This window comes from Alosa sapidissima, chromosome 6 (assembly GCF_018492685.1).
Source record: "Alosa sapidissima isolate fAloSap1 chromosome 6, fAloSap1.pri, whole genome shotgun sequence".
In the NCBI taxonomy this organism is placed as follows: Eukaryota; Metazoa; Chordata; class Actinopteri; order Clupeiformes; family Clupeidae; genus Alosa; species Alosa sapidissima.
In genome coordinates, this window is record NC_055962.1 from 31,433,108 (window position 1) to 31,449,064 (window position 15,957).

At 42.5% G+C, this 15,957-nt stretch overlaps 2 protein-coding genes across 2 annotated transcripts in view; both read right to left on the reverse strand.

Moving 5' to 3' along the window:
• The window catches only part of evlb (Enah/Vasp-like b), a 77,156-nt gene extending 76,214 nt beyond the window's left edge, over nt 1–942 (reverse strand). Inside the window, exons 1-2 of the mRNA XM_042094787.1 lie at nt 755–942; nt 510–603 (exon numbers count right to left, since the gene is read on the reverse strand). Of these exons, the coding sequence (XP_041950721.1) occupies nt 510–514 (5 nt within the window). The 5' untranslated portion in view covers nt 515–603; nt 755–942. The remainder of the gene's footprint in view (nt 1–509; nt 604–754) is intronic.
• Nucleotides 943–2,010: 1,068 nt separating this feature from the next.
• LOC121711325 (echinoderm microtubule-associated protein-like 4) lies at nt 2,011–12,831 on the reverse strand. Its single transcript, XM_042094835.1, has 7 exons — nt 12,687–12,831; nt 9,056–9,247; nt 8,745–8,886; nt 5,126–5,224; nt 4,868–4,890; nt 4,537–4,563; nt 2,011–3,107 (listed from the first exon to the last, which is right to left on the reverse strand). The coding sequence occupies exons 1-7, from the start codon at nt 12,805–12,807 to the stop codon at nt 2,788–2,790; spliced, it is 924 nt and encodes a 307-aa protein (XP_041950769.1). The 5' UTR covers nt 12,808–12,831; the 3' UTR covers nt 2,011–2,787.
• Between the last annotated feature and the right edge of the window lie 3,126 nt (nt 12,832–15,957).

The following is a 15,957-nucleotide window of genomic DNA, read 5'->3' on the forward strand; positions in this document are numbered from 1 at the left end:
CACACGTGTAGTCTGGTTTCTATGGCAACAGCTCCACTCGGAAGACCCCTCCTTCCATGATGACACATCACAGCGCGAGCGCACAGGCAGAATGGGAGGCATTGGCGTTTTATACCCATTCTCTGCTCGCCTCCATGAAACACTCGCATCCATGCCCTTGCCCTTGCCGCCTAGCCTACCACGGGGCACACTGGGGCTCCACATCCAATGCAGTCTCACACCACCACACCTTTATGATATCGGAGATCACTGGAAGAAACACCAGAGCACATAAATGATGCGTCTTTTCAATCTCAACCTGAAATACGCCACATAGGCTACAACAATATAAACACACGCTGTTTCACCTTCTTGGTCGACATTATGAATGAAAATAATACATGTTAATATGCTGTTTTCAGTTCATCACACAATAAACCTTGAAATTTGATAAATGCTTGGGTGCGTACAGCACTAGCGTCTCATTGTGCGTTAATAACGCGTTGTCTCGAGCGCATGCTTTTGCTTACCTCATGTCTCTTTTTGCTCCACTCTTATGACAAATGACAAATTATGGCGACGGACCCTTCGTCCTCTTCTCTTCCGAGCCCTCAGCACAGTTCGCTGTTACATATAACAAAATATCCAAAGCTGTTTAGCCTACTCTAATATCAATGTACGCCAATGCTACAGTAGCCTTTGAAGCCTGCCGGAGATGTACGGATGCTGAGGAGCCGTCGCGAGGGGCTGAACTGCGGGGAAACGAAATCCTTACTCTTTCTCTTGTATGACCGAATCACTCTCCTATCTCTCTTGAACGGACTTTAGTCTTCTCAGTTCCATTTCAGGACGTTTTTGACCGCTGTCCGCCTGGAAACGCTGATCTGTGTGGCTGTCAGTAGCTCACGGGTTGCCATCTTTCCCCCATCCACCGCTGGGAACACGGCAGAGTGTGTATGTGTGTGTGTGAGAGAGAGAGAGAGAGAGAGAGGGAGGGAGGGAGAAAGAGGTCTGCTAAAATATTCATCACTGACTCACCGTGTTCCTTCTGCCCAGTGGCGCCCTCAGGCCGGCGCTGAAGCTACTGTAAAATGTTAAATTAGCCTCCAACACTTTATGCTCTCCTTAGCCGGCACATGGAGCGTTTAAAAATCACCATCGTTTTGTCTCAGAGAACATGGCTTAGGCAAAATGAAAGGTGCTGTTGCTCTTCATTCTAACCGATATAAAACGCTTTAATTTAGCTTAAGCCCAATGCTTACAAAGTATGCTACAATCTGTCATCTAGTTCACAATAGGCTGTATTACAAGAAATGTTTTTATTATTAGGCCTTTTATTATTATAAGTATTATTATTATAATTATTATTATATTAAATAATTCAAAAACAAATATCGTTTACTCAGAATTTTTTTTTAGAAATAAACCCATGCTTCTAAAAATTAATTATGATAATCATAATTAATTCATCAAAATCATAAAAACATTGAACAGCCTACCTGATTTAACACATAATGTCACTTAAAACTTTGTATTAAAATAAATGTAGTGTATCTGTATTACGCCTAAAGAACACCGAACTCGTGTCCAGGTATAAACCAATTCCCTGAGGTCTGGCTACTTCGACTTTTGGACACCATGTGGCGACATTACGCTAACTAACGGCAGTGGTTTCCCATGGCTATCTGACATTCTTTTGTGTTGACTCTGACAGTGAGGGAAAAGTTGAAGAATATGCTAGGCCTACTACAAAATGTGATATTCATTTGAATATCAAATGAATGTCAAAATGTGGGAAGTCTAAACTTCAGATTCAACCAAAACAAATTATTTACACGTACAGATTTTTTAGATATACTTCAAAAATAATTGTGTGGCCACCTAGTTTAGCAATCTGTATTTCCATTTCATAGCTCTATCTTTTGTCAGCCTCAGTCTAATAAACTTTAACCTGATATGACACAAAAACAAACACATAAATCCATCACTTTTATATGCTTTATTTTCCTTCAACAGACAATGGACCACTGAATACCCAGTCCCCAACCCATGCAGTCACCACCCCCACCCCCCCGACCTGTGTGTGAGGCAATTGAGGGCCATTCAAATCAAGAACGATAACTATAGAAAATAACTATAACTATAATAATGATATGAGCCCAAATCGGGCTGCGATGTTGGCACTGACAAACGATAAGGAAAGTCTTTCCTCATGTTGATGAATGTGATGTCTAAAATGTGATGGATGGATTCAATTTGGCTGTCAGCTTTTTATCGTTCTCAAAATCACTCTGAAAGTGATCCTCAACAATATCGTTCTTCATGCCGTTAGTGTTATAGTTTATGTGTGAGGCCTTGTCTTTCATATTTTTTTGCCTTGATTGTTATAGTTATGGCTCCTGGTGTGAACAGCCCGCAACTCTGGAGGTGGTCTGGGCCACATGTGAGCTGCATTCCTCTCAGACCGAGATGGTCCCAATGACAGTAAAAAAAAAACCATGGACAAGAAGTGAAGCCACAGGGAGGAACTAAAAAATGGCAGAAAAATGGAGATTTAATCAAATATGGCTGATTCTTGGTGGACCTGCCTGGCAATTTGTTTGAGTTTACTACACTACGCACGCTCTGGCTCCTAAAAACACTTACTGATGCGCTCCAAATTTGCCAACATCGCAGCTCGATTTGGGCTTCATTTCTTCATAACATACGTGCATGACGCCACACTGTCCACATTTTGTTCCCCCAGTCATGCGTTCCAGGCTGAGCTAGTACCTATCAGAGGTGGTGTGGGCTGGGCTGGTGCTCCCATCAGTAGCAGATCTGGAAGTATTGGCTGGGCAACTTGATGGGGCTCTTATAAGCAGGGACGTCCAATGGGGAGATGGAGGTGACGCTCTGACAGGAGGACCTCTGAAGAGGCAAGACGAAGGCAGCTGGCGGCTGACGAGAGGATGCCAGCGGCAGTGGCAGCGGCGGCGGTTTGGTCCTATCACATGCACCCGTCACTTTGGAGGGAGGGCTCTTGGGAGGAGGAGACTGCGCGTGATTGGAGGAGACTGACGTGGGCGTGGTGTCTTCAGTTGACCCAGTCCTTTTTGACAGGCGGCTCAGATAGATCTGCATAGTCACTAAGTGAAGAGGGGAAATGGTGGGGGGGGGGGGGAGTAGGAGGAGGAGGAGAAGGAGGGATGAAGGAACAGTTGTGTGTGAGGGAAACAGGAAACACACACACACACACACACAATCAAGCTAAGATAATATACAATATGACAAATATGACAGGGCAAAATATTGTGATATGGTCCAACACCATATACACGGATACATTATTATCACAGTGCACTCCGTGATGTGATGAAGATACAACACAATATGACACCATCATATCATTATCATATGGGATTCAGTATTATTTGACAGTACATACAAAACAATATGACACCATGCCATTATCTGATATATACAACACATCTATTGTCTGCTGGAGAGTGGAACTTTGACCTCAATATACAATATAAATCACACACACACATACCCTACATGCTGTTGGACCAGAGGTGTGAAATCACTCTGTAAAAAAGTGTGTCTGCAATCTTTACATTTTTAAAGAGGAAAAGTTTTGATGAAGAGGTCTAAAATAGCTCGAGGGTGTAGGCGTGTGAATAAACTCAGACAACCATCAAAGCCTGAGAATAAAAAAACAGGGCTCTTTGCATGGTTCTGTGATGATTTAAGCTTCACAGAAACACCTCCCTCCCTCTCCTACACACAGACACACGCATACAGACTGAAGTAACCAGAGAAATCTTGAAATAAAACCTTTCATCACCTAGCCGACAGAACAGACGATGGGCGGAGATGGTGTTGACTCCAGTTACACACACACACACACACACACACACACACACATACACATACACATACACACAGAATTCCAATAATATCTGCATGTCTACATATGTAAAGGCATTACAAAGCACACAACACCCCCCCACACACACACACACACACAAAGGAAGCACTTAACATTGGATACTGTTTTCAAAGTTCAGTCAGACTGTTATGGCTGTTCTTTTTTTGGCACTTTCATCAATGGCTTATCCAACAGTGACAGACGGTGCCTGTGTGTGTGTGTGTGTGTGTGTGTGTGTGTGTGTGTGGGAGACAGCTGAAAAAGATATATCTCATTTTTATGTGTGAATCATCATCAGTAGTTCTGCTCTCTATTGTTTAAAGTCTTGGTTATAATGGTTCGGGAAAACCCCCCATTAAACCACTAAAACAGTTCAAAAGTATCAGACAAAAATGATCTATTAAATTGGACTTCGCTCATAATAACTGTACATGAAATACATTAATTTACACCAACAGCCAATTACTTGTATATATTTATGTTTAAGCGTGTGTGTATTTGTGTGATTGTGTTTACATTCATGTGTAGACTATGTGTTTATGTTTATGTGTGTGTGTGTGTGTGTGTGTGTGTGTGTGTGTGTGTGTGTGTGTGTGCATGTGTAATGAAACAGAGGGTAGATAGAGGGTTGGTAGCAGGCCTACCTTTGCAATGGGTGACCCGGCGAGTCCCTAAACACCCAAAACAAATAGACAGTCCATGAGATTACATTCCTCTGTATACATCCAGCTTATAACAAAGGTAAAGGAGTCTATGAGATCACATTCCTCTATATATATCCAGCTTATAACAAAGGTTATAATTCATTGCATCACATCACGTCCAGATATTAAAAAGGCTATACATCATTGTACGACATGAGGACTGTAAGTACATACTGCTCAAGATGACCGTAGCTGCCTGTGCTGCAGAGTATGCTGTGTAATGCTGTGTAATGTAAGATGCAGAGTATGCTGTGTAATGTTCATAACTCACCTGCCACACTGGCCCCCGGTTTCCTATGGAGAGAGAAACAAGCACATCCAGTGAGTGTTATCAGACAAACATGCATATGCATTGTTATAACAGAAACACACTCCAGTGGTTATATGTCAGATATGTGCTATATATGTTATGTTATGTTATGTTATGTTATGTTATGTTATGTTATGTTATGTTATGTTATGTTATGTTTCAATTAAATATGTGTGTTAAATTTGAGTGTGTAATGTTAGTTGTAAGCAGTTGTATTACCTATCCTGCATTTTTCTGCAGGTGACTGAAGTGGTGGTTGTACTAGAGCGGGGTTTACTAGGGGTTCCTGGAGAATCCTTTACACTTACAATTGGGCTTCTGGAAACAGACAGAGGAGAAGAAGAGAAGCAGAAGAAAGCAAAAAAGATGGAAAAAGAAGAACAGATGTGTGTCAGTCAGCGGGTCAGAGTGGGCTCATTTCTGTCTGATGCGATGACAACATCCACAGGCTCTCCACAAGAATGTGTTTTAACTCCTTTACTATTTATTCATGCACTTTACAAAACAGTCACTTTATTAAATATACAGATGACACAACCCTAGTGAGCCTGCTACAGGATGGGGAGGTAGATCATGGGCCAGTTTTAGACTACTTTTTAGAATGGTGCAATAAGTCACACTTAATTTTAAATACCAATAAGACAAAAGAAATGTCCATAGATTTTATAAAGTCACGGGGCAATTCCACGCAAAACCGTCACATCCATAACGGCAGCACAATGCCATGGTATTTAGTCTGCGTTATGGACATGACTGTTTTGCGTGGAATTGCCCCTCTGCAACACACCAACACTTTTAGACTATTCAGGTTGTTACAAACTACAAATACCTTGGCATTGTACTGGACAACAAGCTTAAATGGGACTCATAGACTGATCTTTTGCATACAGACACAGCAAAGAATGTACTTTTTAAAGAATCTGCTTGTTTTTAATGTCAGTAACAAAATGCTCCAAATGTTTTATACTGCTTTTATTAAAAGTGTTTTAACTTGCTGTATTATCTGCTGGTTCAGAAATCCCATTGAGTCACAGAAAAAAAACATTCAGAAAAACAGTTACAACAGCCAGCACATTACTTGGGATAACACTCCGAGCATGGAACACATTTACAAAGACAGACTGGTGAGAAAGGCCAATAACATTATATGTGACTATGCATACTCTCTGGCATCTAATTTTAAACTACTGCCATAGGCGTCGTTTCTGCCCACCCCTCCTGACCAAGAACAGATCCAAATTCTCTTTTATACCACAAGCCATAAAAGCCTTAAATCAGTCAAAATAAGCTAGATGTCCAGCTGGCCTGGTGATACCCAAGGGTGTCTAGTGTATTGTAGGGTGTGATGTATGTTCTTCATGTTATGTCTGTCACTGTCAGTGTCTGATGTATGGACTATTTGTTTGTGTCATAGGTCTGATGTCCTGTCATGAAGTGCCTTGCGACTGTGCCGCAAACCCAACTGCCCCACGGGGACAATGAAGTTACCTACTACAGATGAAGTTAAGAGAAAACAAGTGGAGTCAGTTAGGGAACAGTGATCTCTGGAGCTATCAGAGGTCATTGATGATCATCTCATCTCCTTTTCTATCCTCTCCATTAAACCTTATCTACTGTATATGTAATAAACAATGTCTAAATAACATAATGAGTTTATGCTTAAAAAAACAAAGAATGATAGACCACAGAAAGCCCGTCACTCTAAGGACATTAGGATTTTAAATGAGAGTGCGTAAGTGGCTAGCAGGTTAGAGCTTGGTTAGAGCCAGAGGTGGGCACAAATACATCAAATACACAACTATTTTGTTACAAATTACAAATACTGGCTCATGAAATGTAACAAAATAAAATACAAAATACTGATCTGAAATTTTTATTTAATTAAAATACAAGTAATTAGTAATTTGGAAATACAAAAATACCCACACAATAATCATGGTACACTAACAAGGCATATTATTGAAAATGTATCCCCAAGAGACAATAAATACTATTGGCTGGCAGGGGGCTATTAATTCTGTACATTGGGGCACCTATGAAGTAGATCAGGTAAAAAATGTAATCACCATCCCATATCAAGGTAAACAATGATTGAACTGACAAGCAGGCTTCGCAACAGTGGAATCAACTGTAACAAAGCAAAACTACCCACCATCATTTTTCGTAACCAATGAAAGTAGTACAACAAATTGAACAGGTCGGCCTCTTTTTAAACTGAACTACATGTCCCTTGTTGTGCTATAAATGCATGCCTACTGGCAACATGGGGGATAAACAGAATAACAACCTATAAGGTATATAAGTATAAGTATATGTATATATACTTTTTTGATCCCGTGAGGGAAATTTGGTCTCTGCATTTAACCCAATCGGTGAATTAGTGAAACACAAACAGCACACAGTGTACACACAGTGAACACACAGTGAGGTGAAGCACACACTAATCCCGGCGCAGTGAGCTGCCTGCTTCACCGGCGGCGCTCGGGGAGCAGTGAGGGGTTAGGTGCCTTGCTCAAGGGCACTTCAGCCGCGGCCCACTGGTCGGGGCTCGAACCAGCAACCCTCCGGTTACAAGGCCAGAGTGCTAACCAGTGGGCCACGGCTGCCCAATATAAGGTGTCCCAATATATATAATATAATATAAGGTGCCCCAATATACGGAATGAATTAACTTGGGAGAGAGTTCCACTCCGGGAGGTCTTAGTCTCCGTCTCCTCCGTTATTTCTGCATATCAGGACACCTCAGTGGATCTTACTCCTTTTACATAAATCCTCACGTCAAATCATGTCAAATCCTGTCAAATCATGTCAAATCCAAGTTTTAACCCTTAAAGGTGTAGGTTTTTGAACATTCTAAGTTCCGCAACAATTGAAGGTTCTAAAATTCTATGTTGAATTCAATGAACCCAGATATTCTTTAGAATGTTCATTTCCCAACATTCCCGTCACACCGGTGTGATGGTACTCCTTTAAGGGTTAATACTGTCCTATAGTAAGAATGAACATCAGCTATTAGGTACTCAAGGTCATGGGGTCAAAGGCCGTGGTCCTAATATTCTCCCTCAGTATCTTATCTGTATCGTTTTCAAATTGTAGTCTTGTAGCACTTAACACAACTGACAATTCAAGCTCCTAGTTACTTTTTTAATTTCTTTCAACTTCCTGACATGTTCTAAGGGGTTCTAAGGGGCTTTAAGTTGTCTACAGGGTGACAAAAATTGACATAAACAAACAAATTGGGTTTACACCCCATGTTGTCCTTACAGAAGGGTGATAAAGTTGACCATTTTGGCTCCCACAATTGACTTTTCTTTTCATTTTTTTCAACTTTACACAAGTTCAGAGGGGATCGTAATAGAAGAAAGTTTTTTTACACTTTTAAGTTGGTCACAATGTGGCATGCCACAGCAAGAAAAATGGAAAATGGGTAAACATTTTATGCTTTTCTTACAAAAAGGTAATGAAATGTTTAGGTCAACTTTACAGTTGAATATAGGGAATTGCCCAAAGGATATCTCCAGGCACCCAGCCTATTCTTAAAACCAGATTCACCAAGATTCTGGCCTTTGGTTTTATGATAAGCATTGCCTATTGTCATGGTTATAGCGGGTAGTATATTTAATTGAGTGATGACATTTTGGCTTATTTGAGAAGTATTTAAGTAGTTGAAATACTCAAATACAATCCCTCAAAGTATTTTGTTACAAACTACATTTGAGTTTTTCCAATCCTGCAAAATACAAATTACAAAATACGCTAAAGTAATTAAATACATATTTTAAATACATATAATTGAAATACTGCCCATGTCTGGTTAGAGCTAGGTTAAGTTGCCTACCTCTTAGTGGTTGTGGAGGGCGTGTAGTTCCTGGAGCTGGCAGCAGAGGGCAGCGTGGTGCTGCTGCTCTTCCTCACTTGCCCTGCGGCACTAGAGGCTGTGGAGGGTCTTGGAGGCAAGGCCAAGGAGGCTGGACGGGTGGCTGGGGGAAAAAATGCACAAATTTGTGAATGGTGTGAATGTGCATGTGTATGTGTGTGTGAGAGTGAGAGAGAGAGAGAGAGAGAGAGAAAGAGAAAGAGAGATGGGGGTAGAGAGAATGTAGTGTGTGTGTGTGTGTGTGTGTGTGTGTGTGTGTGTGTGTACTGTACCTTTAGCAGGTGTTTTCTTGTTGAGCGCGGTCAGAGCGGCCTGCTGCTCCTCTGAGATGTTGAGTCTCTTGAGCACGTCGGCCAGCGCCATCTTCAGCAGCTGGATCTCGTCCTCTTGCATCTGCACTCGCTGCTCCAGGTACGTCAGGCGCTCTGACACGTCCAAGCCACTCGCCGCAGAGCTGCGGTCATCTGCACACACACACACACACACAAAAACAAAGGTTTGCACAAGAACACAATTGTTACAAGGAGGAGATACAGCCTTGAAACAAAGAACATAAACTGTATTAGAGGAGTAATAAAGGCATGTGAAGATTAATGTTTCACTTCTTGTCATCTCATCAGTGAAAGTCTTCAGTGTCCAGTCAGAAGTGATCGTTTGAGACTTCTGCATAACTTTGACTGTCCAGTGTATCAGTGTAAGAATATCTGCTAGAGTCTGACCACGACATAGCAAGATACACCAGGGCAGTCTTGGCCACATATGGCAACATAGAGTCCCCATCGTGAGCCTTAACCTTGCTGAGCGAAACAAACTGGGTCGGTTTGTCAGTGTTGCTGGCAAGGTTATAAGGGGTGAATCAGTCTCCACTGCGTGACTTATATGTCCGGCAGGTCCTTAGGAAGGCTCTGGCTAGTGATGGGCAAATGAAGCTTTGGTGAACCACTGAACCACAGCAGAGTGAATCTAGTGACACTAGCTGAAAAGCAAAAAGATGGCCGCCACACATACATTTTTCGACATAAAAGTCCTTAGCAAACCAATGTTTTTGGTTACATATACTGGTTTGGGTAAGGACTTTTATGTTGAAAAATCTACATGTGGCAGCCATATTGGATTTTTTCATTAGTGTTGCTAGCTTCACACTGCTGTGGTTTAGTGGTTCACCAAAGCTTCATTTGCCCATCACTAGCTCTGGCCATTTTGGACTGTGATGACCACCCCCTCTATAGAGAGTTTGTGCTTCTACCCTCAGGCAGAAGGTATAGAGTTCCCACCCATAGGACTAAACGCTACCAACTCTCCTTTGTATGTACTGCCATTAACATGCTGAATTGATCAAATGATGTCACTTTTGCACTTTCTGCTTCTCTTGCACACTGGACGTTTGGACTATTGCTCATCTTGGGCTCTCCATGGAGTGATCTTCTTGCACTGTATATTATTTCATGTACTAGTTCTTGTCTATCTGTGTTGTAACGCTGGCTCCATTGCTATTTATTAACTTGTGTGTTGTGTCGTTGCTTGTGTGTTTCTTAATACCTGGCTGCAACTTAATTTCCCCACCGTGGGATAATACATTGGACTTGACTTGAGTTTAGAGTTTATTTTTGATCTAATTAAAACACAGCCTGTGTTAACAGCCTTTTCATTGAGATACATATTCAATATGTGACACGTGACGTTCAGGGTGAACAAGGTGACAACTTAGACAACAGTCAGGGTCACCTTCTGATATGTGGACACCCTTCCACAATAATCTCACCACACACACACACACACACGCACGCACACACACACACACACACACACACACACACACACACACACACACACACACACACACACACACACACACACACACACACACACACACTTATGGTGCAGAACCGTGAATGAAGGCTTATTTTATTTTACATACTTATCCTGCACGCAACAAATTGATGTATAATTGTGTGTGTGTGTGTGTATGTGTATGTGTATGTGTGTGTGTGTGTGTGTGTGTGTGTGTGTGTGTGTAGCACAAAGCCTTCTGTGTTTGATCAAACCTGTCTAAGCGTGTAACATGTCCATGTTAGGATCTGTAAATTTTAAAGTTCTTCTCGTGTTAAGGTCCAAATTAAAGCAATAAAATGTGTGTTTTTTCTGTACATTACATATTATGCTAAATGATATGTGTGAACATGAGTCCGCCCTCACACACTTGTGTGTGTGTGTGTGTGTGTGTGTGTGTGTGATTACAAATGTGTGTTTGTGTGTGAATTTCAGCTTTAATCCTCCACCTCCCTGACAGCTATCTCCTCATATTGTGGGACACTCTCGGCACTAAACCCGCTTCCCCAGATTACTTCTTCATCTGGTCCTCCTGAGGCACCAAACAATAGAGCTCCAGCACCTCCGCTCAGCATCCATATGGACACGCTGGATTAAAATAGCCCTTAATCCCGGGCCTCTAAAAGGGAATTACAAGGACCTGAAATACGGTCCTCGTGTCCCGTCGCACTCACGTGAGGCGACGCTTACATAACGACTGTCCACATTAGTGACAGACGAGGAGCAGAGGGGACAAATGAGTGGGGTTTTAGCTCTGCACACCAATGCATGCGGTCTAGAAAGGGTTAACACATGCAAAGGCATCTGAAGACTTAAGTTCTTAAGATGCTGCATTTTAACTTTGTATAATATTTTTGAACCACTTTGGACATTTAAGTATGCCCTATATCCTGTCAAAAATAAGTTATCATAACAAAACACTAATAGCACTACGTTTCTTGCTATCTGACCAGCATACACCATCAACAAAACCCATACAGTGGCTGCATATATAAGATACTGCACTTATAAGGACTTCAGTGGGAGCCTTGATGGTTCATCCAAAGTATTGTACCTGCCCAGGGACTGCACATGGAGATGAGATGGGAGCTAAATCTGGCACAACGAATCTTTTCTCTTTCTGTCATTTATGCATGTCGTACTTGGTCCCTGAAAAGAAATGAACTTAACAAACAACACTAAATTTAATAAAATCAACTCAACGTAATAAAACTAAACTAAACTTAGAGGTTGACTCATGTGAGAAGAGCATGCCATTTGGGTGTTTCGAGGGCATTTAAAACATGTCCGAACAATGTCATAACAGTCTTGTATAACTGTACCTGTAGAAATAAATAGTATTCCCTCCTCTTCGGATACAAGCATCAGCTAAATGAATAACTGGCAAATTCTGCCCTTGCTGCACGGTGCTTATTACATATGTAATAATCATGAGGTGCATCTCTAGAGCACTGACATATTGCCCCAGTAACCACAACACTGGATCCACAAGCTTGGAATGAGCTGTAACTTGGAATATTTGCTTTCTCTCTTCGCATTTCAAAATTTGAATTTGAATCATTGTTTTGTATGTTTTATGCCTGTTTATTATGTGCTGTAATCTTTGTACTTTAATAAAGCTTTTTTTTTTTTTTTTCATCTAATTTTGCTGCTCATCTTGACCAGAACTTCCTGGCAGAAATTTTGTTGTATGTCAGTGGGACCTTCCTGGTTAGATGAAAGATAAATAACTTAAAAATTAATATAAATCAAATTAGTTTCATACAAATAGTTCATTTTGTTCAGTATATTTTTTACAGCCTTTGAGAATTGCCTTGATAATTCCATTTGAACGTGTTTTGTAAATAAATTCAATTTAACTTTGCTCAGATATCGATAAAAAACAATGCGACTTTAAAAACAGCTGATAGTCCTCTCCCTGTCTGACACTGCAGAGTAGGCTCTTCCACTCCCCTTTCTCCTTAAGCCCAGCACACGACTGACTATATGTTCACCTGATGAGAGCACACTGCTGAAACCCAACATGGAAAAAAGTCCATGGTGCCCCCCTCGTTGTCACGGCAACTCACTGACCTGTCATGAAGTCGGTGTCTGGGGCCAGCAAGGCATCGCCGTGGTAGCGAGCCCCTCCGGAGTCCGCGGTTGCCATGGCTCCTGCGTGCTCCACCAGCTCCTCCATGTGTGTGTCTGTCATGCTGGTGCCTCGCTGTGTGTGAGGGAGTCCTCTCGGCTTGTGCATGCGTGTGTGTGTGCGTGTGTGTGTGTGTGTGTGTGTGGGTGGGTGTGCGTGTGTGTAAAAGAGAGAGAGAGTTCACACACTAATAATGTAGGTGGGTTGACTGGTCAAACAGAATGCTCCTCCTTCATCCTTCCAGAATGACCTTCTCAATCCTCTTCACACACACACACACACACACACAGACAGAGATCTTGAGGAGGATGATGTTATTAGAAGACCAGATTAAGGGCCTTGGTAAGCCATCTCAGCCACGGCAGTGTTTGTGTGTGAGTGTGTGTGTGTCTGTATGAAGTGGATTGAGATCATATCTGGAATGTAGTATCTGGACAATGTGTGTGTGTACATGTATCTGTGTGTGTATATGTTTAGACAGACCAGAATTCAGACAGTGATCTCACCAAATACACTCTCAGCTTCACACTCATAGCCATGTAGACACTGACTACACACACACACACACACTCATATATCAACACACACACACACACACACACACACACTCATATACCTACACACACATACCACACAATCATATACCTACACACACTCATATACTTACACACACACACAGACCTACACACACACTCATATATCTACACACACTCATAAACGTACACACACACACACACACTCATATACCTATCCACACTCATACTACACACAAACATATATCACACAATTATACCTACACACACTCATATACCTACACATACACACTCATATACCTACACACACACACACACACACACACAATCATATACCTACACACACACACACACACACACACACCCATATACCTAAACACACTCATATACCTACACACACACACAGACCTACACACACACTCATATATCTACACACACTCATAAACGTACACACACACACACACACTCATATACCTATCCACACTCATACTACACACAAACATATATCACACAATTATACCTACACACACTCATATACCTACACATACACACTCATATACCTACACACACACACACACACACACACACACAATCATATACCTACACACACACACACACACACACACACACCCATATACCTAAACACACTCATATACCTACAGCCAAACACTGATTTACCTACACACACTCATATACCTACACACAATCGTATACCTGCACATACAGACACTCATATACCTACACACAATCATAAACACGATCATATACCAACACTTGAACAAATTCACACATTCACATACTTAAACTCGAAAACATACAATGACATACATGCTAATCCACCCACATACCATTACATGCTGCCCTATGACCCCCCCCGTCTTAAAAAAAAGAGCAGCAGGTCGGTAAGTCCAGCTCAGTGTGAGGATTGATGACCCCCCTTAGTGGCTTAGCAGGGAAACTTAATTAGTGACTGATTCATTAAGGAACTGTACACAGCAGTTTATTACCCCACTGCCAGACACGGCTCGGGGTAGCTGGAGGGGGTGGTGCGGGGGGCAACAGAAGGCCATTCAGAAATAAGCACTCTTTCTGTCGACAGCGCAGTGCTGGGATTGCCACCCCTGTTGGCACCGTTGGCAGATGTTTCGCAGGGCACCGAATGCCAATTCATCACTATCCTCTTGGGGCAGTAATAATCAAAACGATTAAGCTCAATCGGAGAGTCACTGTCTCAGCACAGATGTCACAGGCATGGAGAACACACTCTAGTCTGCAATAATACAATATGACAACACTCTCTACAATAACACTCCCCACTTAACCACGGTGACATTATTTAATAGCCCCCTCAGACCAGAGGGGGGCAGGAGGGCACAGAGACACCATCCAATACAGTATAAGGGTATTATTTGAGAGCATCCAATACAGTATAAGGGTATTATTTGAGGAGAGTGGGCTCAAAGCCCTCCGCTCAGCCCGCGGTACCAAAAAAGGCTGTTGGGTTGTGAGGAGCGGAAGCATCTTTTACTGTGTTAGGCCAAACCTATAAGTATATATATACTCTTTTGATCCTGTGAGGGAAATTTGGTCTCTGCATTTATCCCAATCCGTGAATTAGTGAAACACACTCAGCACACAATGAGGTGAAGCACACACTAATCCCGGCGCAGTGAGCTGCCTGCAACAGCGGCGCTTGGGGAGCAGTGAGGGGTTAGGTGCCTTGCTCAAGGGCACTTCAGCCGTGGATGTGGGCATGGGAGAGCAGTGCTCAACCACTTCCCCTGCCCACATTTTTCCTACTGGTCCGGGATCGAACCGGCAACCCTTCGGTTACAAGCCTGAAGCCCTAACCAGTAGGCCACGGCTGCCCAAGATAAGAAAGGAGGGAAAAGGCTGCACTTTGCATACAAAAGTGTTTATTTCAATTCTTCTTTCATTTTTGCATTTTTCTTTCTTACCAGGCGGAGCAACCATACAGCATACCCTAGCAACCATACATGCGGAACTGTGGACGCAGTAGCAGTGCGGTCTACCTTACCCTAGCAACCATACATGCGGAACTGTGGGCGCAGTAGCAGTGCGGTCTACCTTACCCTAGCAACCATACATGCGGAACTGTGGGCGCAGTAGCAGTGCGGTCTACCTTACCCTAGCAACCATACATGCGGAACTGTGGGCGCAGTAGCAGTGCGGTCTACCTTACCCTAGCAACCATACATGCGGAACTGTGGACGCAGTAGCAGTGCGGTCTACCCAACTCTAGCAACCCCTAGCATACAGCCAGAGTCCTGGGCCACAGACGCCACACAGACACCTGATATCCTTAATCAGGATGAGGAACAAAGCCGAGCCTCCTACCCACAATGCACCACAAGGGCCTTAGTGAGGCATTAGATGTGTGTGTGTGTGTGTCTGTGTGTGTGTCAGTCAAGTATAGCAGACCAGTACAGATCAACAAAGCCCAGTCATGGACAACCCAGACTGGCACAAACCCAGACAGTCACGCAGACTGGTATTTTAAACGTGGTGATTATGTGCATACTTTAGTAGGGAACTAATTATTCTACTCTTGCATATCATTAATATATCATAAAACATTTACATAAATCTCTCCAATTACTATGAGCAGAGTTGAGTGGGGTGTGCAGAGTTCAGGGGGAAGTTTGATAGGTTTGTATGT

Coding starts and splice junctions, on each gene's coding strand:
- LOC121711325 (XM_042094835.1), bottom strand. CDS start 12,807: ATGACAGACACACACATGGAGGAGCTGGTGGAGCACGCAGGAGCCATG. Junction 9,248..12,686: donor AGACACCGACTTCATGACAG/GTCAGTGAGTTG, acceptor GTGTGTGTGCAG/ATGACCGCAGCTCTGCGGCG. Junction 3,108..4,536: donor CCGGGTCACCCATTGCAAAG/GTAGGCCTGCTA, acceptor CTCTTCACTTAG/TGACTATGCAGATCTATCTG.